Source organism: Dasypus novemcinctus, chromosome 2 (assembly GCF_030445035.2).
Source record: "Dasypus novemcinctus isolate mDasNov1 chromosome 2, mDasNov1.1.hap2, whole genome shotgun sequence".
Lineage (NCBI taxonomy): Eukaryota > Metazoa > Chordata > Mammalia > Cingulata > Dasypodidae > Dasypus > Dasypus novemcinctus.
The window spans coordinates 93,274,955-93,302,572 of NC_080674.1; the positions used below are offsets into that span (position 1 = coordinate 93,274,955).

General features: G+C 36.3%; 1 protein-coding gene across 1 annotated transcript in view; it reads left to right on the forward strand.

Annotated features, from left to right (window-relative positions):
• The window catches only part of ADGRV1 (adhesion G protein-coupled receptor V1), a 685,020-nt gene that overhangs the window by 283,451 nt on the left and 373,951 nt on the right, over positions 1-27,618 (forward strand). The window contains exons 78-82 of the mRNA XM_058276109.1: positions 9,975-10,382; positions 15,506-15,690; positions 18,295-18,544; positions 19,489-19,628; positions 21,119-21,279. Of these exons, the coding sequence (XP_058132092.1) occupies positions 9,975-10,382; positions 15,506-15,690; positions 18,295-18,544; positions 19,489-19,628; positions 21,119-21,279 (1,144 nt within the window). The remainder of the gene's footprint in view (positions 1-9,974; positions 10,383-15,505; positions 15,691-18,294; positions 18,545-19,488; positions 19,629-21,118; positions 21,280-27,618) is intronic.

A 27,618-nucleotide genomic window follows, 5' to 3' on the forward strand; every position in this document is an offset into this window, starting at 1 on the left:
AAAAGTGCAGCCTGCCCAGGAGTGGTGCCACACACACGGAGAGGTGACGCAGCAAGATGATGCAACAAAAAGAAACACAGATTCCCAGTGCCACTGACAAGAATACAAGAGGACACAGAAGAACACACAGCAAATAGACACAGAGAACAGACAATGGGGGCAGGGAGGAGAAGGGGAGAGAAATTTTAAAAAATAAATAAATTTAAAACTTTTTTTAAAAAAGGGACATTAGGGATCCCTGTGGTGGTGAAAATATTCTCTATCTTGACTGTATCAATGCCAGTATCCTTGTTGGGATATTATACTATTATTTTCTAGGATATTACCATTGAGGTATATTGGTAGAGAATATACAAGATCCCTTTTATTATTTCTTACAATTGCATGAGAATCTACAATTGTCTCAAAATAAAATATTTAACTAAAAAAATTAGAAATAAAAATTTTTGCCCCTTTAGGCAGTTTTATTTTTCTCTGTTGCTTCATTTCTTTGCATTTTTGTCTCTCCAAATGTTAAACATCTTAGTAGAAGATAAAGACACATTATTCTCTTTTCCAGTAGATAGCAAAGATGATAAATTAATTATAGACGAAATTGCCATTCTGTTATTACAATATTGATTTTTATTTTACTTTAAATAACTTTTAATAAGGCAGTTCAATCAGTAATTATAGCATACATAACTTTCGGTATGCTGGCAGTCCCATGTTCATAAATGAGTACTGTAGTCTTAAATAAATTCCTTTATATCAAAGTACATTGACATAAACTTAAGAAGGAATTTCTGATCCTTAATACTTGAGATAAAAAAATCACCTATTCCAGTTATCTTTGAATTAAACAGACCTGTAGTTAAACAAAATTTAAAAGATTCCAAATGCCTACATTTGCGTGTGTGTGTAGTAGTAGCTCAAGAACCACTTCAAGAAGGATATACTTTTCCTTCTTATTCTTATATTACCTATTCTATTTAAAGACTATTAAAGACTATTTTTGTATGGATTTTTGTTGTCACCTTTAAATTACATATTTTTCTTATTTGCATTTATTATATGTATTTCATTAAACACAAGGACGTTTGGCTGTTCCATTTTCTCTTGTTCTCTCCCTTTCTTCCTTTTGATTCCTTTTATGGCCTTATTTTTCTCCTTTTTAAAAAATTCTTTACTTTTTTTCCTTTTATAAACTGAACCAATTTAAAATATTTGAATTGTGAAATAAATCATACTAGAAAATGGTGGTGAAAATGTATTACACATAAGGAGTTTAAAGAGTAGCAGTAAAATCACCTCCCCTAGCTTAAGAAATTCAACTTTACCGGGATCTGAAACTAGCCACCATCTCTGATGTCATCTCACTTTTTCCTTGATTCTCCCCATCTTTCAGGTAACCTCTATCCTGGATTTCATGTTTAATTATTCCCATTATTTAATTTACAGTTTAAACACATATTCATGTATTTCTAAAGAATATGTTGTTTAGGTTGACCTATTTTTGCAATTTATGCAAGTGAGATTACTCCAGTTGTATTATTCTGTGGCAAACTTTTTTGCTCAGTAGTATGTTTTTGAGAAACACCATGCTAATGTGTGTAGTTGTAGTTGTTTCACTTTGACTGCTATATGTTAATCCAGTGGATACTTTATCTATTTTAAAGTCAATAGACTTTCTATTTTTTTTATTTTTAAAATTTATTTCTCTCCCCTTCCTCCGTTTTCTGCTGTGCCCATTCACTGTATGTTCTTCTGCATCTGCTTGCATTATCTGGTGGCACTGGGAAACTGCATCTCTTTTTTGTTGCATCATCTTGTTGTGTCAGCTCTCTGTGTGTGTAGTGCCACTCCTGGGCAGGCTGCGCTTTTTTCACATGGAGCGGCCCTCCTTGTGCGTGGGAACACTCCTTGTGCGTGGGGCATGCCTATGGAGGGCCACCCCAGTGTGGCACGGCACTCCTTGTGTGTGGCAGCACTGCGTGTGGGCCAGCTCACCACATGGGTCAGGAGGCCCTGGGGATCAAACCCTGGACCCTCCATATGGTAGACAGACACTCTATCAGTTGAGCCACATCCACTTCCCAAAGTCAATAGACTTTTGAGTTGTTTCTATCGTAGTTGTTAAAAAAAATGTTGTTATTCATACTCTTATATGCATGTCTCTCAGTGCCCAGGTGGAAGATTTTCTCTAGGGAATAGAAATATAGCTATGGAAGAAGAAATTATTGTGTTTGTTGAATATGTGCATACCCAACTTTGCTAGATACTGGCAAACTTTTTTCCAAAGTAGTCATACCAATCTAATTTCCTCTAATCAGTGGATGAGAATATCTATTATCTTAACAAACTTTTTTTGTTTTACTTTTTAAAACATGTTAATTTGGTTGGTGTGAAATGGTAACTGATAGTGGTTGTCATTTGCGTATCTTAGTTTACTTATAAGTGAACATCTTTTATATGCTCTCGGTGATTTCTTATGGGAAGATTTTTAACTACTGATTCAATTTCTTTCATAGTTTTATGATTATTCAGATTTTCTATGCGTGAATTTTTGTTCATTGTATTTTTCTAGGATTTTTTCGTATCATCTAAGCTTTAAAATTAACTGCCATAAATTCTTATAATTTGTTTAATCTCTATAGCATCTGAAATTATGTTCCATTTTCATTTCTAATGTTATTTGTATGTTTTCTCTCACTTCAACTTCTTTCTCTCATTAACTTTGTAAATATTTCTGTATTTTATTAATCTTTGTAAAGAGCAGCTCTTCTTTTCTATCATCTCAGTTTACTGCCTATCATATTAACTTTGAGCTTTTTTCCTAATGTGAGGGTTGATGTCTATAAATACCCCTGTTAGCTTCAGTGGTATTGTATATGTTTTAATACATTATAATTAAATTAAAATATTTTATAATAGCCATTGTAATTTTTTTTCTCTGAATCAAAAATTTTTAGAAACATGTTCTCATTTCTTACATATATTGAGGATTTAGTTATTCGTTTCTATTGATTTCTATCTTAATTGAATTGTGGTAGGATAATTTAGCTTTGTAATTTAATTGTATCACATTTTTTTTTTTGAGGTTATCTTTTATAACCTAGTACATGGTCAGTTTTTGTGAACATTTCATGTGATTTCCCTTATCCCTCAAAAGAATGCATATTTCATGACTGTTAGGTACAATATTTTGAATATTCTTTGTGAACATTACTTCCCATATGGGGTAAAGATGTGCCAAGATGGAGTCAGCTGTCAGGGCCATTTACTCCACTGCACCATGCAAATAAAATCATTTTTGGGGATCCGACATGGCTCAAGTGGTTGAGTGCCTGCTTCCCACATGGGAGGTCCCAGTTTTGGTTCCTGATGCAGTATAAAAACAAAACAAAACAAACAACAAGCAAACAAATGAAAAAAACAACTCGGGAGCTGATGTGGCTCAGTGGTTAAGTGCCAGCTTCCCACATATGAGGTCCTGGGTTAAATCTCTGACTCTGATACCAAAAAAAAAAGTAAATCATTTCTATTAATTCCATGTCATGAAAAAGACTGATAAACACTGTATCTTGCTAAACTCATTAATTGTGATGTTAATTCATCTAAAGCTTTAGAGATGTGGAGGTAGGTGGGTCAGCTTGTTCTATTAAATACTGAAAAGAAAGTCAGTATGATAGTATCATCAATTTAATTTTCTATAGTTTATTAAATTTCAGCTCTACATATTTTGTTATAGGAGGATACATGTTTAGAAATTGTTATGTTTTGAAAAAATTGAATTTTTTCATTTGGTAATGATCTTTTTATGTCATAAAAGTTTTAGTTAAACTGAAAGTGTATTTTGATACTTCAGGTATGTCAACTTCTCTTTGGTTAGTATTTCCCTCATGCATCTTTTTTCATCATTTGATTTTCAACTTTTCTATATTCTTATGTATATATATGATACATGATGCAATGTATAGCTACAGATGTATAACTGGTTTATGTTTTTTTTTATTCAGTCTGGTTCATTTTTAAATTGTTATATCTGTTCCATTTCTATTAATTGAAATTATTGACATATTTGGATTTATTTCTCACATCTTTTTCAGATTTATGTTTTTTTTTTAATTTCTTGTTTTTCCTTCTTTTTTTTCTTGCATTCTTTTGAATTGTGAATAGGGATTTTTGTTTGTATGCTTTCTTCTTAACTTGCTTTCTTTTCTTTGAGGACAAGTGTTTTTGTTTAATAGTTTCACGCTCTTTCTCCAGCACCTAGAGTAATGCCTGGCTCATAATCGACACTCTGTTTAATGAATAAATACATTGAGTAGTTTTTTTTCTCATCCATGTTCCTTTTTATTAATTTACAAGTAATATGCTCTAACTGGTTTTTAAAATATAATAAACTTTATTTTGAAAGAGGTTTTAGATTACAGAAAAAGTTATATCAAAAGTATGAGAGATACCCATATACCTCCCTCTCCCACATCTTTCCCTATTTATAACACCTTACAATTGTGTGGTACCTTTGTTACAATTGATGAATAAATATTAGACATTGCAGCTAACCAAGGTCTACAGTTTACACTGTGGTTTGTCCTTTATTTATTCCAATGACCTAAAAATGCCACATGTTCTACCTATTATTTTCTCCCCCTTCCTGCAGAACCTCTGGTAGCCACTATCTTTATATCAATGTTACCTGTTTTTTCCTTTAGAGTAGTATTAATAAGTTTACTTTGTCCATGGTTACATTCCCTCCTTATGTTTGTTCATTCTTCAACCTCGAGGATTTGGGGATGGTGATGCCTGCTCTGCCTCAGATTGAGAGGGGCTTAGATCCCATGGGCAGGTGGAAGGAACTGTTTTCCTTGCAATTGTAGGTACTCTCTCTTTTTTGGGATGCATTTTGACATGCACTTTAAAGTTATATAGTCTATGCCAAACAATTTATTTACCTTCCTGGATAACTTATGTACCTTAAAAATGGTTTAACTGTGATCATTACCTTCCTTTCCAGGCTTTTGTCTGTTTTCTAATCCCCACACTGGGGGATTAGAAGCACTGGGAACTGAACTGGGACCTCCCATGTGGCAGGCGGGATCCCAAATGCTTGAGCTATATCCACTTATCCACTTCCCATCAATTGGCTTTTATTTTTCAGAATTCCTTTTTATTCAGCCTTTGCTTCTTAATGGTTGATTCACTAGATATAAAGTTTAGGTTGACAGTTATTTTCTCTCATTGCACTGATGTCATCTTTTCACGTCTTTGGGCATTCATTGTAGGCTATGAGTAATAAAATGTTAATCATTATTTCAGTGTAGGCCATTGATTTTTTCTCTCTTGCTCCTTTCAAAATCTTCTTTTTTAAAAAATATGTTCTGTATTATCTAGGCCTATTTCTCTTTTAATTTATTTTGTGAGGGATTTTGGGGTTCCTCCTTTTTCTGAGATTACTGTCTTTCAGTGAATCTTGAAAATTCTTAGCCAAAGTCTTTTCAAAGATTGCTTCTTCTCCACTATATCTCATTTCCTTCAAGAATGGTTATATAGGTATATGTTGAAACTTCTCAATTCATCCATCATATCTCTTGATTTCTTTTACATTTAATTTTTTAATTCTCATGCTCAATAATTTAGTCAGTACTGTTTTTCCAAGACACTAATTTCCCGTCCGTTATCTTTAATTCAACCTCTAATCGATCTATTTAATTTTTAAATTCAGATATTTTAATATGTTAATTTCTGGGAATGTTGTTTTCAAAGTGAGTTGTTCACCTATTTTTCATTACTTGTGTTTTCTAGTTTCTTCTTTTTTACTTTAATGATTTTAAACATCGTTATTTTATATAAGTGTATTGTTTACAGACCTGATTCTGCTTTCTTTTCTTTCTGTCACTGATAGTTCCTTGTTAGGTTGTCAATTTTTATTATAGGAACTGCTTATTTTCTTTGGGGACTTTACCTGTGGAAATTTTTTGAGGCTGAATTAAGTTGTGCTTTTCCAAAGCTTTTACTTGCACCAGGTGACATGGGACTACCTAAAATTAAATTCTCTGCTTAAAACTTTTCTGACTGTGTCAGGTGGTATGAGTTTGGAATGTACACCTGTGTGAAGGCCAGTCTGCCTTTACAAATTCTTGAGGGAAATTATTTTTTCTCTTTTACTCTGAACTGATTTTGAAACAGGAATGTTTTCTCATTGTTTTCTTCGCTGTGGTAGGCCAAATAGCATTTGTTCCTTTACCAAGATTGTAACCCTTCACTCAGGGCTCTCTAATTAGACTTGGGCAGGATCTAGGTTTTAGCTCCTGCACGGCATGCCTCTTGTCATTAAAGCAGAAGATCCAGATCACTAGGGTTCAGTGGAAATGCTTAGGGTGAAAACTTTGATGCTCACTTACTACTGAAGTCTCTATTCTTATATTGGCTCCCACATGTTCCTCTCTTTCTTTGCAACTGAGCAATGTGTTTTTTTGATATTTTAGTCTTATTGATTAGAGGGTTATTCAGGCTATCTACTCTGCCCAAGAGTTGGTAATATAACTCCATTCTGTTTAAATCCTCTCAGTAAGACTTTTCGCTCCACCATTGCACTGAAAATACTCTTAAAAGCTCGAACCTTCACTGATGTTTTAGTTTTTGACACAAGTAATCTTTTCCTCTTTCCTGACCATACTCTTCTCCCCTAGGATTCTGGGATACTACATTTTCTTGCTTTTCCTCTTACCTCACTAACAGCTCCTTTCTGTCACCTATATCATCTCCTTTTTTTCAAAGATTTATTTTTTATTTATTTCTCTCCCCTTCCCCTCCACCCCCCATTGTCTGCTCTCTGTGTCCATTCACTGTGTGTTCTTCTGTGTCCGTTTGCATTCTTGTCAGCGGCACCGGGAATCTGTGTCTCTTTTTGTTGTGTCATCTTGCTGTGGCATCTCTGTGTGTGTGCCGCGACACTCTTGGGCAGGCTGCGCTTTTTTTGTGCAGGGTGGCTCTCCTTGCAGGGTGCATACCTTGTGTGTGGGGCTCCCCTACATGGGGAACACCCCTGCGTGGCACGGCACTCCTTGCACGCACCAGCACTGCATGTGGGCCAGCTCACCACATGGGTCAGGAGGCTCTGGGTTTGAACCTTGGACTTCCCATATGGTAGGTGGATGCTCTATCAGTTGAGCCAAATCCATTTCCCTGTCTCATCTCTTTTTGACCAATAAATGTTAGAGTTCACCAAGACTCATGCCCAGGCCAGATTATCCAGACCTGTTTGTTTAAATATCTTCTGTGACCGATTACTCCCAAATTTTCATCTCTCGCCTCATCATCTCCCCTCACGCAGACTTACGTGTTTGATTGCTCCTACTTGACATCTTTATTTGAATGTCTATAGGGCACCTCAGACTTAATATATATATAACAAATAACTGTTGATTTCTCCTCTTAATAATATTTCCCCCAGTTGTTCAAACAAACCAAACATTCTTCTCTTCCTCCCCACCCAACATCAAGTTCATCACAAAGTCCTACTGACTCTACTGAATGGAATGGACTTTTCCCACTCATAGGACTGTATTCCAAGCTATTATTTTTTGCATGTGATAATGCAAAGCCACCTATCTCTTCTCCCTTCCTCCACGCTCATCTCCTGCTACAGCCCAACCATATACAATAGCCAAGAGTCATGAAAGTGTAAAAGAAAAGTGCCATTAACCTGCTTAAATTCTGCACTGCTTTTCTGCCACACTTAGTATAATGGACCTGTATAATTTGCCCTCTTTCCACCTCTCTAACCTTAGGTTCTACCACTCTCTTCCTTTTTCCAGTCACACTGGCCTTCTGGTTTTTCCTCTAATATTCCAAGGTGGTTCCCATCTCACAGGCTTTAGGATGGCTATTTCTTCAGCCTAGACTATTTCCCCCCAGATCCACACATAGTCTGTTCCCTTACTTCACTGAGGTCTCTGCTAATATATCCCCATCCCAGTGTCCCCAGGATAGAGAGATAAAATATGGATTAGAATGGATTTACTGGTATTCTACTGTAGAACTATTGTGACTAGTAATGGAAGAAACTGTAGCATTGATGTGGAGAAATTGGCGACGGTAGTTGCTGAGGGCAGGGAGAGGGAAGAAGAGATGTGATGAGGAGGCATTTTTGGGACTTGGAGTTGTCCTAAATGATATTGCAGGGACAGATGCTGGACATTATACATCTTGCCATAACCCACTGAATGTACTGGGGGAGAGTGTAAACTACAATGTGAACTATAATCCATGTGGAGCAGCAGTGCTTCAAGATGTATTCACCAGATGGAGTGGATGTGCTGCAATGATGAAGACTGTTGATGTGGGATGAGTGTGGGGAGTGGGGGGTGGGGTATGTGGGAACCTCATATTTTTTAATGTAACATTTTTTGTGTTCTATGTATCTACAAAAAAATTAAAAAATACCTTCCTCACCACCCTTGTCTAAAATAGTTCCCTTACCATCACCCTGCATTCCCTTACGCAGTTTAATTTTTCTTCATAGAACTATCATCTTCATGTAAAAATTACCTGAAGTCCTTATACTGTCTAAATCTACCACTGGAATAGTAGGGTCCATAAGTGTAGGTGTTCTGCTGTTCACCCCACTCTGCCACCTGGTTCGAACTAAGAGTTCAATATTTGTTGGCACTATAGTAAATAAATGCACATTCCTTTGAGTCTTCCTTGTCTATGAGCTCATACTTCAGTTTCCAAAATTACTTTTTTAATAACCATAATTTGAAGAAACTCAGAGGTATGTATTTCTAGGACCTTATTTTCTGTATCTAGGTATAAATAAAAAGAGGCCAATTTCTTTTGCTTCCTCCTCCTTCCTCTTTGTCTCTTCCCAATGCCCTCTCAATGCCACCCCCCAAAAATTCTACATGAGAATGAAAATTGAAATATTTCCTCTTTTTCTCAATACTTGTATTTTGTGATATGTGTTATTTAAAGCACACTTTTTATTGTATTCACAAATGGAGAAATTCTCTAAGAAGGCATAATGACATTTCTCATTTTTTCTTGGTATGTTCTCTGACCTTGGACTTTCATTTCTTTGTTCTCTCCCAAAGGTAGTTAGTTACCTTTCCTAACCTCATCACTGTATGATGTGTGTTTAGCCCAGGAGATTAGAAAACTAAAACCCCACCTTTTTTTAATTAAAAAAATTTTCCTCCTGCCCCCACCCCCACCCCCACCCCTGCCCTGATGTTTTTGCTGTCTGTGCCCCTTTGCTGTGTGATCTTCTGTATCTATTTCTTTTTGTCTTCTCTTGTCTTTCTAGGATTCAGAGGGATTTGATCCTGGGGACCTCTAATGTGGAGAGAGGTTCCCTATTAATTGAGCCACCTCAGTTCCTAGTCTCTGCTGTACTTCACCTTGACCTTCCCCTTTGTCTCTCTTTTGTCATATCATCATCTTGCTTCATGACTCACTTGTGCAGGCTCTAGCTCACTGCATGGGCACTCAGCTTGTTGTGCAGGCACTTGGCTTGCCATGTGGGCACTGGCTTGTCGTGAGGACATTGGTTCACCACACGGGCACTCACATGGGCACTTGGCTCATCACACGGGCAGTCAACTCACCACATGAACACTCATGTGGGCACTTGGCTCACCACGTGGGCACTGGCTCACCACGCGGGCACCCACATGGGCACTCGGCTCACCATGCAAGCACTCATGCATGCGCTTGACTCACCCTGTGGGCACTTGTGTGGGCACTTGGCTTGCTGTGTGGGCACTGGGCTCACCAGTCCCCAGGAATTGAACCTGAGTCCTCCCATATGGTAGGCAAAGGCCTTATCACTTGAGCCACATTTGCTTTCTAAATCCCATGTTTTAATACTGGTATTCTTATTATCCATCATTTGTTTAAGGGAAATGGAATTTGTTCAAGAAATTACATCTTGTTTAGGACAAGATCAAAAGTGTACTTTCCCTTAATTGATATTTTTTAATTTGTAGGAGTTGAGGAGTGGTGAAACAATTGGCCGTACACTCATCTCTCCAGCTATTTCTGGAAAGGATTTTGCAAGAACTGAAGGCACATTGGTCTTTGAACCTGGCCAGAGAAACGCCATATTGGATATCATCCTGACCCCAGAGGCAGGGTCTTTAAATCCATTTCCTAAACGATTCCAGATTGTGCTTTTCGACCCTAAAGGTGGTGCTGAAATTGATAAAGTGTATGGCACTGCCAATGTCACGCTCGTCTCCGACTCAGATTCGCAGGCCGTTTGGGGGCTCGCGGATCAGCTGCACCAGCCCCTGGATGAGGACATTCTCAGCAGGGTGCTCCACAGCATTAACCTGAAAGTGGCCACAGAGAACACAGATGAGCAGCTCAGTGCTGTGCTGCACTTAATAGACAAGGTAAGTGTTCCTTCCAGGTGTAAGCAGTGAACTTCGCAAAGTTTCATAAATTAAAATGAAACATAAAAACCCACTATAGTTATACTCTCAGTTAGAATGGAATTATGATAGAATTAAATTTCTGAAGGTAAGAATGGGGTTCATAGTATCTGACAGTGTACTTTTGCTCAGATGTGACTGATGCCTGCTTGGAAACCTGTCTTTAACTTAGAGAACAGTGAGTAACTGTGTCCTGCTGTGCTCAGTACAGGAAGGACAGTCCTGCATCTGAAAAGAAGCACCAGATGGCAGAAACCACAAGCTTCCTTTGGTTCTGCAAAAACTGGCTGATTAACTTTGGGGATTGTACCTCAGTTTTTGAATCTATAAAAAAGAGGACTTGTACTAGATTGTCTACCTATTCCTTCTAGCTGAAATGCCACGGAATAGAAGCTCTTGCTCTCTGCTTGTTCACTGTTCCTCCTGTGCAGTGAATATTTTCAAAGAAAAGGAGAATTTTCACAAAAAAGAAGACCACCTAATTTCAGGCCTTCATTTTGGTATAGACTTAGGCCCTCTGCAAATGATGGAATTAAATAACATGTAAAATGCTAAGAATGATAAGAGAAAGAAGATATCTAAAAGAATAATCACTAGAGGAAAAGGTTTCTGTGGGGATTTCAGTTGGGCTTTCTCATCAACACATTTCTTTACAACCTATTTACATACAAGTATAAAAAGTTCTCAGTACATATATATAAATTTAGAAATTACGCATACTATAGATAGTGACCTTTAAATTCTTAAACTGTTCACTGAGTTTTCAGATTTTCATTCCTATTTTACTTCCTATGGCAGGCATGTCTTAAAAATACAATGCCTGAAGGAAGAAAATAAAATTTCACAGTATAGAGCCAAGGAGAGGAGGCCTTGCCAAATAGCTTGTGAAACTTGTAAAGAGAAATGACTGCTATTTTGTGCATAGGAAGTTCTAAAGATAAGAACTCGCCCCCAGAAAATATTGTTACTTAAATTTTCTAAGGATAAAAGGGTATAGGACAATGGTAATTAGATATGGGACCTAGACTGTATGGTAACTACATTTTACAGTAGAAAAGAAAACCTTGCTTGGTAAGATTTAGAGAAGATAAAAGGAAAGTCTGCCACTATTTTTTCCTCAGGTATTTAAGAGGGCTGCCTATGATTGTTTGAGAATTAACACTTATTTAAGTAGAGTTGTCAAGTAGTAATATTAATGGTATTCATTGGTTCTATTATGAATAATGAAACTGAATTATGAAAGCACATCCTGTGGAAGAGTGTAGTTAACTTCTTTTAGAGTAGCTATTGGCAAACTGTGCAATTTTTCTGATATATTAAAATTGTTTATCTGAAACAACCTGGAGTTTATTAGGGGAAGGAAATAATTTTAAATGTTATAAAGTATTACAAAATCAAATAGAAAACATTTGAGTTCTTAAAAGAAAATGATTATTACGATATTCCAACTGGAAGCCTTTTTTTTTTTTGAGAAGTTGTGAGTTTGCAAAACAACTATTGTCTTCTAAAATACCGTATTTTGTATTTACATTATCTTAGTTTGTCAGAGCTGCTATCACCAATATCACAAACTGGTTTGGCTTAAACAACGAGCATTTATGGTCTCATGGTTTTGAGGCCAGAAGAAGTCTAAAATCAAGGTATTGACAGGATGATGTTTTCTCCCTAAAAACTAGCCTTTGAGGCAAATTTTGGGATTCCTTGCCTTGCCTGCTTTCCTCTTGTCACCTGGCATTTCTCTCTCCTCATGTCTGCTCTTCTGGTTTCCACTGACTTCTGGCCTCTCCCTGTGATTTTCTCCACCTTCTGACTTCCAATCTCTTCTCTCTATAAAGCCTACATTAACCTGGATTAAGACCCACCCTCATTAAGTTGGGCCACACCTTAACGAAAAATAACATCTTCAAGAGGTCCTAATTACAATGGTTTCACACCCTCAGGAATGTAGACATTAGTTTAAGAACAGTCTATGTTGGGATACATGATTTTACGCTATGTTGGGGTACATACATCAGCATTGAAATTTGATGATTTGGGTAACTGACTTTTATTATTTCATAATTATATTTCAGATTTTAGATATATTTCTAATGAGAACAAGAAAATAATGAAATGGAGATAACTGAATACAGATAGGGTTGCCAGACTTAGCAATATATTAAAAAGATATACAGATGCCCAGTTGTTTGAATTTCAAATATGCACTGAATAATTTTTTCAGTATACATATATCCTTAATATTGTAAATAAAATTTTTTTATTTGTATGCATTATGTGGGGCACACTTACACACAAAAAATTATTCTTGTTCATCTGTAATTCAGATTTAATTGGGTGACCTGTACTTTTTTTGGCAACCTTACATATTTGTATATGTAATTAATATACTCAGTAAGAGATCTTCAAATTCAGGAGTGCATAACCTCTAAATACTGAATAGAAATTAATTCTATAAAGTCATATATTTCAAGTAAAATTTTTATTTTCCACCAAAGCATCTAAGATCTTGCAATAGAATCTGCTCTATAAAAAATATTTCTTTATAGTAAGGTTCCATTAAATCTTGGATATTATTATTTCACACTCTTAAAGTGACTATTTAAAATATTGTGTTAAAAGGAGTAATTGTTTTTAGTAACTAACTGTATTAAGGTTTTTGGATAATATCCATTTGTGGGTTTAGGCAACGTTTTACTATGACATAATATTTTTATCCCCTGATTTGCCCAGGCATGGTGCAATGAAAATTATTTTAAAAGCTGTTGGTTACCTTAATAATAAATAATAATTGGTCTTTAACAACCCTGATGGATTTGATATGCTAACTTTTAATTTTGTCGGGTTTGGTTTCAGAATTATTTAAGCTTGGTAAAATGCAAATCAGAAAGCATTACCTCCAATTCTGTGCTCTGGAATATTTGAAAAGGCTCAAGTATTATTTGTTTTGTGAAAGTTTGATAGACTTCTCCTCTAAAAGGTCTCCTTTTTTCCTTTCCTCTATCATGACAACATTTTCATTTTCCCCGTGGTCGATATAGGTATTCTCTTTATTTGTAAGCCAGTTTTTATAATTTTCCGGATTCTTTGTTGTTTATGTAAATTGGCCTTTTAGAACCAGACTATTTCTTTTTTTATGTATTTTTTATATATTATGAATCTTATATTTTAAGAATTGACTTCTGTTATAATCACATCAAGAATAATTTAGACAACTCTGTATTTTACTGGTTGCTTTTATATTTCATGCTTGCAGTAAATTTGACTGATTTGTCCTCCAGTTGGGTTAACCTGTGTTGTTAGGGTGTTGAGGTGCAGGGTGTTGAGACAGTGCAAGCTGTCCTGAGCAACTCTGCACCCTCAGACAACTCAGTCCTCCTCTGTCTGCCTCAGTGTCCCTATCTGGAAACAAAACAAAGATAGCAATAGTACCTTCCTCACAAGGTTGTTGTGAGGATTAGGAAACATAATATGATGTGCTGAGAACAGTACCCAAACCAAGTACTATGTAAATGGTTTTTTGTGTATGTGTGTGTAGGTGCTTAACTAATGGAAACTTCCAACTGCTCTTGAATAGATAGGAATGAAAAGTTGGGTAGCTCTAGAATTGTTGTCTCACAACCTTTAATTCTAAAAACTCTGTTCATATTGCTAGGCTCCTTCTGGCATTTCATTTGCAGAGAAATCTGATGTCAAACAGAATCTTTGTTTCTCTGTTAGTAATTTCTTTCCTGTCTGGTTTATGGTAGGAATATATTTGTTTCTGACTCTTGAAATAATGTTAAAAAAATCAGCAAGATACATCTGATGGTATTGCATTTCCTAATTTTTTCAAGTATAAAGCAGTCTCTGCATTTGTAGACATGAGTATTTCATTAACATACCAAGGCGCTATGTTATTTTTTTCTTCTACCTGATCTTTTATATGTGTATTAGATTTTATGGTTTTGTTCTACTTATTTGTTATCTTTTCTCTGAGTTCTGGAAGATTTTCTTGAGCTTATTTTCCATTTAACACATTCAGTTTGTTTAAGTATCATTGCTTTGTTGTAATTTTTTTTTACTGCCAAGTATCATATTTTTCCTGTGGATTATTTTTCATTCCTCCTTACTGTCTTAGAGAAGGCTACTCTTATAAATTCACATATTGAGCTTTGATATGAGTTTGGTACTGTGCTAGATTACGGAGCCACAAAAAATATAGCCACATGGACCACATCCTTGAAGAGCTCATCTAGTAGGAGAAACAGACAAATCATTTCAAGGTTGTCCTAAGTTCATTAATAAAACTACATGCAAGTAGCAAAGAGAGTGATCATGTATGTTGGTGGGTGGGATACAGAAAATGATAATGAATTTTGATATTATAGAATTAATAGGAACTACAATATAAGAATTGTATCAAATAACATTTCACCTTCAAGCTTAGCCAACAGAAAAGATTTGGCCTACATCTTCCTGGCAAGGAAAAAAATATTTCGTGAAGACTGATTTCCCTACTACCCTTGTCTCCCCAAGAATCTATTTCCTCTAATGTAAGAGGAGCCATATCTACTGATGAGGACAAGAGTGCCAGGAATTCCAACCACACTTGGTTGGAAGGCATTTTCTCTTTCGATGTTTTAGGAATTTCATGATATATGGTGGCTTCTGATCACTGAAAAAGAGAGTCAAGAATAATCTTGTGTCTGTTATTGACAAATATTCTTTTCTTTGTTGTTGGCTAAAAGAAAAAGAATTTTGGGGTGGATGTAAAATGAGATTAATTTTGATTTTTTATATGAATAATTGTGGTTAAAATTAAGTGTTCCATGTATCCAACTTGGGCTTTATCTAATGAGTAAATAGAAGATCTCTCTGTGATTATGCCTTTCTTTTGTAAATGATTATTTATGTCTTTTTAGTACAAATGGATATATTTAATATGATTTTGATACCAGTATTCTCTTAAATTCTTTATCGGTTCATTTTTAATTTGTTAATTTTAATAACTGCTAGTAAAGAATACATGTTAAATAGATAAGGCATATAATTTAAGAGGTTTGTTTTAGAGGATGATATATGTTTATACTTGGATTTTTTTCCAGATAACCAGTGAAGGAAAAAATCAAGCATTCAGTATTGACAGCCGAAATCTTTTCTATGAAATTCTCTGTGCTCTTATTAACCCAAAGCGAAAAGATACAAGGGGATTCAGTCATTTTTCTGGTGTGACTGAGAATTTTGCTTATTCTCTGCTGACTGGAGTTACATGTGGGTCTCCTGGTGAAAAGTAAGTATCTTTTAATAGAACAGCAGTGTGTTTGCAGAGCAATATGAAATGCAGAAAACATTGAGATGATGTAATTAAGAATTATACAATCAATGCATTGTACCTATTGGACAATATGAGGTTAATTATTTGAAGAAAGCATACCAGCTACATCAAGAAAAATAAATTTATACTGTCAACAATAAATTCCTCTGATTTTGCTATCTTTTAAACTTTTTTCTGATTTAATATAAAAATATCTGATACTAAAATATGGTTGTAAATTGAAAATTTGCCCCAGTTCTCACAGAGTAATGAATGTTATTTAAAAAGCAGTGACTATTACTTAGTAGAAACTGTCAGAGTAAGAATATCTATCTAAATCTCCATAAAGTTTATTATTTATTCCTTTAATGGGGGCTGCCTTAAGTATGTGTTAAAGTGACACTGAAATTCAGAGACATTTTGGAAAATACATTTTAAAAATCTGGTATAATAATTTAAATCATCTCTTTATTTAGGGGGCCCTTTATGGACTCTAACAGATTAATTAAAAATAAGTTGGATTGATAATACTTTGAACATTAGTGTTTAGGTCATAAAACACATGAAGTTTAAAGAGATAATTCAGATATAAAACAGTTACAAGAGAGAACAAGGAATCAAAAAATGTATATATATAATGTTGAGTGACAATTAACTATCACTGCAATAGTTCTGATGTATTAAATCAAAGCATATGAAATCACTTCTTTTTGTAGTTCAAAAAATGTGCAATATTGGCAATTTCATATGGTTCATTCTTGCCAGAATTTTGTATATATTATTGTATCCTTATAATGACCTGCCAAAGATCATATGATTAGTCCATGTGAGATTTAGATTCAGTCCCAGGTCTTCTTGACTCCACAGCCTCTACTGCTCACCATGCCAAATGGTCAGAAGAGATTGTAACCACTTTAATTGTAACAAAATCTCCACCCCCAATCCCATGTGCCAAAGGGCCTCATCCTTGGTCAGTGCCGAGGTTAAGCTGCAGAATCACCATCCCCTTACACTGTATTCTTTTAACCTTGATGAATGCATCCTGGAGATTGACTTTTCCTCAAGAAGGAACATCAACAAAGGGTCTAGAACAGTGTCTGGTACATAATAGATACTCAGTGGTTATGGTGTGAATAAATGAATCAACTTAAGGAACAAAGCCATATGTTCTCTGCCGTGAACTTCCTCTCCATAGCCTTACCTTTCCCTTGCTTTGGTGTATTTGAGGATATCATCTGTTTCTTAACGATTGGATGGTCAAGTGAAGGAGAAGAAAGAAAGGGAGCAGGAGTTTAGGCCTAAAGGGTCCATATTCTATAATTTAGAGATTGGACTTTAATACCTCAGAGGCTTTAGCCAGCAGGACTATCAGGAAAGGCTTTTAAACCAGGTAGGGAATATGTATGTTTGTACATGTATGAAAAAATTAGACTTAGGATCTTAGAGACATCCTGTAGGAGGCTGTGTTAAAAGTTAGAGTATAGGGTGAAATAAGAGATAGGAAGACTACATAGGGGATAAGTATTTAGGCAAGAGAAGATGAGGGCTGAACCTAAAGCAGGAACAGTGGAGCATTGGGATGGTGGGACTTTGAAAATAGTTAGGTGGTAAAATTAACATCTTAGTGACAAATTTCACATAGGAAGTAAGAGAGAGATCAAGAGTATTATTCAGAAAACTGAATAAGTTGCTCATTCTGATATACACTATTTATATATTAACTTAGGCAGTATTAAGGGTTCTCTGCTGAGAGTGAAAGCTTTGAGAGTTGAGCAGAGATTGAGGAGAATGATGGCATCTGGAACAAGCCCTTTGAAGCCGTGCAATAACAATGTCAAGTGACATGGAGGGTTGGTAGTGGTGTTAATCTACATGTTAAGTGCTTTTTTTCCCCCTTGGCTCACCCTCAGTGTAAGGATGATTGTGGACTTACTCAAGATGAGTTCATTGGAAGAGTTTGGATATAAGAGGTTAAGGCACCAGGGAGAACATGAATATCAGCAAGTAAGAGGGCCAGGAGGTGGCACACTTGTGTCAAGGTTGGGTCGGATCACTGTTCATGTGGTGTTGGTCTCAGTTTACTAAGGCAGTGGAGTTCATGATGGTGCTGACATGGTCTTATGCTAGGAGATCTTTAAAACAATTGTTAAATGAATAAAGATCATGGTTCAGGGCTGTTTTTCTGATCAGTCCCATGTTTAGATTAGCAGTGCTTGGTGGGGTACAAAGGGATGACACCTCTCTTCAGCCTTTTCTAACCAATGCTGACCTGGCCAACCTAGAAAAGTATATTCTATGGCCACAATTTGTATCTGATATCCTTGAAACAGCTTTCAAAAATTCATGTTCTAGGCTACAGTGAGGATCAGGCAAGAGGATTCAGAAACTTTCATGTAAAAATCGTGACAATTAACAATGAAAGAACTGAAAGCTCATCTCATCTAATGCTTCTTGGTTAATAGAGTCATTATTATATGTAGAAAAAGGAGCCCTAATATAAGGTGTTTTAACAAATACGGTGGGCACATCACACGTATGCATATCCATGCCATTTGAGCAGTTTTCGCTTTTCTGTTTTAGAAGCAAAACCATCTTTGACAGTTGTCCATATTTGTCAATACTGGCTCTTCACTGGAATCCTCAGCAAATCAATTTGCACAAGTTTGAAGGAAAGGAAGGTGATTATATTCAAATACCTGAGAGGTTACTGGATGTCCCTGATTCAGAAACAGTAGCTGGGAAAAGTACATGTAAATTTGTCCAGTTTACAGAATATAGCAGCCAGCAGTGGTTTATAACTGAAAACAGTCTTCTTGCCCTGAAGAATAAGGTAATCTATCATTTAAAGAAATACATAGTTAGAACCTGACATTTTTTTCTTTTTCTCTCCCCTTCCCCTCCCCCGCCACCCCCCCATTGTGTCTGCTTTCTGTGTCCATTCACTGTGTATTCTTCTGTGTCCGCTTATATTCTTGTCAGCAGCACTGGGAATCTGTGTCTCTTTTTTTGTTGCGTCACCTTGCTGCATCAGGTCTCCATGTGTGCAGTGCCACTCCTGGGCAGGCTACACTTTTTTTGCGCTGGGCAGCTTTCCTTATGGGGCACACTCCTTGTGCGTGGGGCTCCCCTATGCGAGGGATACCCCTGTGTGTCAAGGCACTCGTTGCACGCATCAGCACTGCGTGTGGGGCAGCTCATCACATGGGTCAGGAGGGGGTGGGTTTGAACCCTGAACCTCCCATGTGGTAGGCAGATGCTCTATCCGTTGAGCCAAATCCGCTTCCCTGGAACCTGACTTTTAAACTCATCAGATATGCACTTCAAAATGAACTGATTTCTGGTAAGTGCTACATATGGTGAACTAATCTTGAAACATGTCCATCTTTCTGAACTACTTGTAGAATGTTTAGTTTAAAAAAATTGTTGGAAGTCTTTTCTTCATGTTTTACTGCGTCAAACATATGTAAGAGTGGGGAAAGTAAAAATTAATGTATTTAAAAATAATGTATTATGTATCTCATGATGAAGTCAGTCACTGATAGTCAAAATGAAGGTTGTCAGCTGAAGACTGCTGTGTAATTAATGTGAAGGTAAAAAGTCTGCCATGGAAAACCAGTCAGACTCCTGCATTCATAAATAAGCTGACTAATAATAGGGGCGGTAAATAAGTGACTGCGGTGGCTAAGAAAACGAAGTCAGGTTGAGAGTGGCAGATACAGTCATAACACTAATTATGAATTATCTTCAAATTTTCTTTTCTTTGTGACATTATAGGTTTTATCTTTGAGTGTGGAAGGTCAGAGTTCACAACCCCTGGCTGACAACAATGAAGTTCGCTATAGGATTTATGCGGCACAGCCTAGGATTGTTCCCCGGACGTCTCTGTGTCTCCTTTGGAATCAAGCTGCTGCTAAGTACTTAACAGTAGTTTTTAAAATCCTAATCTAGTTCTTCCCCTTTCCAGTACCACTGAGCCCAAGTTCTATTACTCAGCATAGATGATGGCCTCTAGTAAGACTTTTAGACTGGAAAAATTGTCTACCATAAATAATAGGGAGCAGCATGGAAAATAGTCTAGCATTGTTCAGGTGGCACATGAAGTCACTTGATTTAAATGTGTGTAACACATTGTTTACTTCTCTATGAGTATTATATTCATGGGAGGTAGCATGAATTCTGTCAAATTCACATAACTCTTCTGAAGTTTTCAGCTAATTTTTAGGACAAGTAAGAAAATTCCTTTTTATCCCTTCCAGCTGAGCTTGTGGTTCTGGAGCTGATACTCTGTGTTTAGAAGGACATGAGCAGGGATTTGTAACTCTTAAGTCTATTTATGGCTTGAAGTACATTTTGGGATTAAAGCCATACACAGGAATTGGAAGAAGAGTGTGATTCTTTCTTTGAATCTCCTTGACCCTAAGTTCCTGACCAGTTATCACTCAAGTCAGTTAATACTGCAGGATTAGGTAGTACTGGCCAAGGCGGTCTAGGTTCTGGATTCAGGCTCTAGAATTGCTGAGTTTCAGCCACACAAACTGAAATTCTAAATTGGTTTAACAGGTTAGCTGGGTAAACAGCTGCCCTCCAAAATACCCAAATGCTGGTAAGTTTCCCTTTTTGTGAAAAAATAAAATTTAGTGGAAATTCCTAATGCCTTATGACCAACCTTAAACCCAATACACAAATACTCTGTAATCCTCAATATGTCATTAATAATGAATGTTTCAAGCTTGAATTTGATATTTGGATTAACAGGTTTTATGTTCTTAGGAAAGTAAGGGAATCATAAGGCACTGAAGAGAATATCATCAACCAATAGTCATTGAACAATGCTCAGGAGTCTTGACATGTGAGACTGTATTTGCTATAATTATGACAAATCTTTTGTACCATATTAGCTAGATCTTATAGAAGGGAACACATGAAAGGACCCTAGTATGTACCTTAAATGGCTCCAAAGTACAACAAAGGCTAAGAAAGTGATTCAGAGGATGACAAATCATGAAAAATGAGGAAGGGTGAACATTACACGTATAAAGGCTACATAGATCCTTAGGGATTTTTTAATGGTAGAGAAGAGTGCTTCTGTTGAAGACCTTAGGCTGTGTTTGCTTTAGATTGGAAAGTGGTGGTTTTTCTGTGTTGAGCGGACCAGCTTCTTCATTTCCTGGGATGCTCTAGCAGGTTTGTTTGATATTTAGGCTGCTTCTTAAGGTGTCTTGTAGGATCTGTTGTGTCATGTCCTGGACAAGATATTCCCTACGGAGTTCTCGAAAATGTGACCTGTGTAAGGCTTGAGTAAAGAACACTTAAGTTCAGCAAGTTATTTTTTCTTTTAAAAGCTGTCTCAGTATCCTAGGTATCGAAAAAAAGAGGAATAGTGACTATTGTGTTTTTGCCCTAGCTGGTTGTTTGACAGTCAGTTCTGCAAAGTGGTTGAGGACACTTCAGACTATGTGGAATGTGCCTGTTCTCACATGTCCGTATACGCTATCTACGCCCAGACTGACAACTTGTCTTCATACAATGAAGCCTTTTTCTCTTCTGGATTTATATGTATATCAGGTCAGTTGCAGTATTTTTGAGTCAATAATTTTAAATTTATGAGAATGAAAATCTGTTTTGCCACAGTCCTTTTATATATGTAAGATGCAACCTTTTACTGTGATTCATTACCACAAGAAGAAAATGCATTTTTCCACCACCTTATTCATTAATTCATGCAACAGATATTATGAATGGTCAACTTTATACAATTTTGAGAATACAGTGAAGAACAAGACATACTTCCAGCTCATAAGGAGGATTAAATATGACAGGAGATGTAAGCAGGGTAATAGGGAAGGATGCATTCTAACTGTGGTTTGGAGGGCAAGTTCTGGAGTTAGACTGTCAGGATTATGTGATATAATAGATGAAAAGCATTCTGTATTTTTATAAAAATAAAACCTTCCCCATGAATTGATTTGTATTCTTTAACTTAGGAACTCTAAATATACCATCTACCACATTAACAATTTCTTTCACCTTTCACATCTGGGCTCCTTTTCTTGGCACTTAAGTTGCATCAATGGCTGTGTAACTCTTTAACCTAAACTTAGCTATATAATTATTTTTATTTGCTGGATTAATTTTATGTTTGTGAGTCTGAGAATTCCTTATGCTGTATTTCTACCTTCCACTCTCACCATCCTGTGCCCTGATTTGTCTTTTTGTAGTTCTATCACTGCTTCTATTAACACTGTGCTATAGAGAGAACTAGATATAAGGTAATGGCTGAAAATAAGAACTCTGGAGCCAGACTACTTGGGTTCAAATACTGGTCCTGCCATTAGCTAATTGTGGGACATGGAGCAATACTTAGTTCTCTGAAGCTCTGTTTCCTTATATGAAAATATTAATAATTATGTCTGCCTAATAGATGATGAATATATTAATTTCTGATATTCTGTGTTAATGGAAGTTTTGTCTTCATGTGTGATTATCATTGAATGTACACCTTTTTTATATTTGGTGTGCAAACAGAGCCTCTGATAGTCTTTATCTATTAGAAGGTAATTATTGCTCTTCTTTCTGGTTGTTAAAATCTTTCTAGTATAGTTTCACTCTATAAAGTTATACATTTTCCTTAATGTGTCTTAATTTAGAACCTATATTTAGATTCAATAGCAAAAGTTAATAAGTTCTTATTCTTAATAATATCTTTCATAAGTGATGGCACTTCTTATGTAATAGATCTTCCTAGATCCTTATAATTCCAAAATCATATGGGTACATCTTATTGTACTTAAATGCTAATATATTTTAAAAACACAAAAATTTCATGGAATGATGAAATAAAGCCAAAAGATACATGGTGGAAACAAATTCTAGATATCATTTTCCATGTATTTCATAAATCCAAGCGCTGGTTAGTATGACATACAAAAATCTTTATGCTTATTCCAAATACTGAACGTCAGTACAAAGAGTTTTAAAAACTAAAGGAAGAATATTATCCTGACTTTATAGAAAACTAGTAGGACTACATGGTGTTACCAAGAAGAATCATGACTGAATATATATTTTCTGCAACTCCCTCTAGAAAAAGCTACAAATATTTATGCATATGAGATTCAGTACCTAAATCAGTACCCAGATAAAATCACTATCTTTTATTACTCGTGCTTTGGGCCATTTGGAAATGACTTTTCCTCTCTATCCTGAACATATTATTACTTATTTGAATGTTCTATAGATCAGGAGAAAGGTAGGCTTGTTTTTGTGCCTCCGTTTCATTTTTAAGGGAAGATGAATACTTGTTGCTCTGATGGGATCCCAGGAACCAGAAAATAGAATTTTGCTTATGTTACATATATTTTCTATAATTATGTAAAGCCACGCTAAGTATCCCTCTGAATTGGTAGCAGTCTGACTAACTCCTTTCATGAGATGTGGTAACATAGAATTAGATAGGAATTTAAACTTAAGAAAAAAAATTCAGAATGGAAAACAAATGTATCTGTAGAAATTCTAGTTTGCAGTTCTGGTTACTATAGTATAATAGAAAAACTAAAATAATTAAAATGTGAGAAATAGGCACAAGTCCAAAAAGTTTATTTATATCCTCAGCTTAGAAAGATGAAATCTACCCGTGAAAATTTTATACCAGTTTATCAAATACCAGAAAATTTAACTAAGGTCTTTCCTTGTGGTTAAAAAGATGGAACAAGAGGACAAGTAAAGTATTACTATATGCTTTAGGTTTTAACATTATGGAATTCACCTCAAAGATGCCTTGAGGGAAGTAGAACTTAAAATAACTTTAGGGGGACAGAATTATGGGAAGATGGCATTGGAGTAGACAGGCAGGGTTCAAGTTCCTCACAAAAACAATGGAGAAAGGCCAAAAGCTGTCTAAGAGAGCTACTTAGGAGAGCAGCAGACAGAGACAGTGCTGTACAACCCCCAGAAGGGCAAGGGACAGAGAGACAAAGAACCTGAAACAACAAACATGAATTATTCAATCCCCTCAGTGGCTAGGGAGTGCCCCTTTCCCACCCTCAAAACATTAAGCCTAGATAAAACCTGGACTCACACAGCCAACTGAGAGGGGAACTGATGTCTTCCTCCCTGTCAGCTGTTACCAGGGAAGACAGAGGGTGCATCAGAGAGCAGAAAGTGGATTCTTTTCAGTGAATTGGGTCAGCAGAGCCCACTTGAATCTCACCTCTGGCCAGACAAGAAATACAGAAAAGTGGAGGTTGAAAGAAATACCTTCTTTGAAAGGTTTGCCAATGAATACCATCTACTGTTGGCCAAGAAATTGCAAGGAGAAAAACTACTTTTAGGTCTCTCTTTAGTCCCACATCCTGGGAGAAAATCTGTGCTGCATTATTGAGTTCCTGGCCCAATTTTTATAACATAAGGCAATTTTATAGACTCAGAATAAATTGAACCAAATATCAAAGAAGAGCTATGGGAAAAAAACCACAACACAATAGGCAGGAGAGAGAAATTGATCCTCAGAGGAAGTTCACCAGCATACTCAGATACCTAGATATTAGCAAAAAATTACAAGCCTTACTAAGAAACAGGAAGAGATGGCCCAGGCTGAGAAACAAACCAGTATCCTGATGGGATTTGAGACAACTAATCAATTATAATCACACAGATCTCCTAAATAAATTCAAAGAATTGAAGGAAAATATAACTAAAGAGATGAGGCATAAAAAGCTGAAAATCTGCAAAGTAAAGTAATACAACTTATGGGAATGAAAGTCATGATAGATGAGATTAAAAATACATTAAAGGCACTTATCAGCAGATTTGAATTGCTCTGAGACAAAATTAGTGATTTTGAGGACAGAACATTCAAACTGCAAAAGATAGAACAGAAAGAGAAAAGAATGGAAAAAAATGGAACATGGTCTTAGGGAATTGAATGGCAACATGAAATGCACAAACATTTGTGTTCAGTGTCCCAGAAGTAGAAGGGAATTTAAAAAGGGCAGAAAGAATGCTTGAGGAAATGATGACCGAAAACTTCCTAATGCTCATGAAAGATGTAAATATCACTATCCAAGAAGGACAACATACCCCAAACAGAATAAATCCTAGTAGACCTACTCTGAGACATCTGCTATTGAGAAAGAAAAATATCAGAGATAAAGAGAGGATTCTGAAAGCAGCAAGATAAAAGCAAGCATCACAAACAAGGGAAACTCAGTATGATTAAGTGCGGACCTCACTTCAGAAACCATGGAGGTGAGAAGAAACCAGTATGATGTATTTAAGATACTGAAAGAGAAAAAGTACTAGCTAAGAATTCTGTATCTGGCAAAACTGTCCTTCAAAAATGAAAGTGAGTTCAGAGTCTTTACAGACAAGCAAAAACTTGTCTGTATGGTACCAGAAGACCAGAATTATAAGAAATACTAAAGGGAATGCTGCAGCCTGAAAGGAAAAAACAAGAATGAGAGACTTGGAGAAGCGTGTAGAAAAGAAGATTATAAGGAAGGTAAATTAAAGGTCAACAAGACAGACAATAGTAAGCTATGACAACAGAAAACCAAACGATGTGATGAATTAAGTAAATCTTTTATAGTAATAACCTTTCAATCAAAAGACATAGACTGATAGAATGGATAAAAAAATATGAGCCATCCAATATGCTGTCTGAAGAGACTCACCTCAGATGTAAGGACACAACCAGGTTAAAAGTAAAAGGTTGGAAAAATATATTCCATGCAAATAGTAATCAGAAAAGAGCTGACGTAGTGCTACTAATATTGGACAAAATAGATTTTAAGTGCAAAACTGTTATAAGGAATGAAGAAGGACGTCATTTATTAATAAAAGGGGCAATTCACCAAGAAGAAATAACTGTAATAAATATTTGTGCACCTAACCTGGGTGCCTCAAGTGACATGAGGCATGCACTGGCAAAATTGAAGGGAGAAATAGATGTCTCTACAATAATAGTTGGAGACTTCAATACACCACTCTCAGTATTGGATAGAATATCTGGACAGAGGATAAATAAGCAGGAACTTGAATAATATGAGAAGTGCAATGGACCTAACAGACATTTATAGAGTATTACACTCCAAAACAGCAGCTTATTCATTCTTCTCAAGTGCTCATGGATCCTTCTTTAGGATAAACCATATGTAGGGTCACAGGACAAGTCTCAATAAATTTAAAAAGGTTGAAATTATTAAAAAAAAACTTTCTTCAATCATAATGGAATGAAGTTGAATATCAATAATGGACAGAAAAAGGGAAAATTCACAAATATATGGACAGTAAATAACATTCTTAAATGATCAGTAGGTCAAAGGAGAAATTGCAAGAGAATTCAGTAAATATTTTAAGACAAATGAAATGAGAACACAACATATCAAAACCTGTTAGACACCATAATGGTATTGCTGAGACGGAAATTTATAGCTGTCAATGCTTACATTAAAAAAGAAGAAAAAACTAAAATTGAAGATCTAACTGCACATATGGAGTTACTAGAGAAAGAACAGCAAATTAGACCCAAACCAAGTCAAAGGAAAGAAATAGACAAGATCAGAGCAGAAATAAATGAAATTGAGAACCAAAAAACAGTAGAGAGCTTTAACAATACCAAAAGTTAATTCTTTGAGAAGATTAACAAAATCCACAAACCCTTTGCTAGACTGACAAGTAAAAAGGAGCATAGACACAAATGAGTAAAATTAGAAATGAGAGGGGACATTATCACTGACCTGTAGACATAAGAGAGATCATAAGAGGATCCTATGAACAACTGTATACTAAAAAACTAGACAACGTAGACAAGGTGGACAAATTCCTAGAAACACACAAACAACCTACTCTGACCCTAAAGAAATAGAAAACTTCAACAAACCAGTCACAAGTATAGAGATTGAAACAGTCATCAAAAACCTCCCAAAGAGGTGTCAGTGAAGGGGGATGCATAGGAGGAGGTTCACCTGGGCATTCAGGGTATATGAATGTGTTCAGGTGTTCATGGTGCATTGCCACAGTGGGTAGAGAGTCACTCAACAGTTGAAAAAATATTGAATTCCCATCCTGGGGAGCTTTGCCACATTCTCTAATGGAACAGCAACAGTCACCCAAGTACAGGGGCAATGACTATTGTCCATTGATGGGCCCTTGATATTCATGATTATGCTTATGAGGCTTTACTCTTGAAATTGCAATTTAGCCTGATGCTGTAGAGTGCCTAAGAGTTGCCTCATGAGAGCCTCCATGTTGCTCAAATGTGGCCTCTCTCTGAGCCAAACTCAGTATATAAATGCATTACCTTTCCCCTAGCGTGGGACATGACTACTGAGGATGAGCCTCCCTGGCATGAAGGAATTACTACCAAAAACCAACCAGCAATGCAACCATAAAAGGACCTTGAATAAAAGGGGGAAAGGGTAAAGACAAATGAGTTTATAGAGCTGGAAGACTTCAAAATTAGTTGGGAGGTCATCAGAGAGGTAACACTTATGCATGTCTCAGCAAGATCTCATAGACAGCCAAAGTAGGTACTACCCCAAATAGTGGAACTCTTGAGGGCTCTGGAGATTCCCAGGTCCTACAGTCATGGCAGATAGCTCCGGTGGTTGGTGCCTCGCCAGTGGGCACAACTTTGGAATTTATGTTCCCTGGTGTGATAGAGTTGGAATCAGATATGACTTTTCTATACATGTCACTTCTGTCCCCTTTATTTGAACTTCTAGTTTGGTGGTGGAGTACATAGGCATAGTACTATCTGGGTAGTCCAAGTGCCAGCTGGGCCCTGATCCTCAGCAGAGTTACAGCACCTACTTTCCAGTTCATTGGACTCACCCAGGAAAGTAACAAGGAGGTAAGGATGTTCAACCACCACACCAAGAACTGAGAGCGTCTGCAAATGCAAGC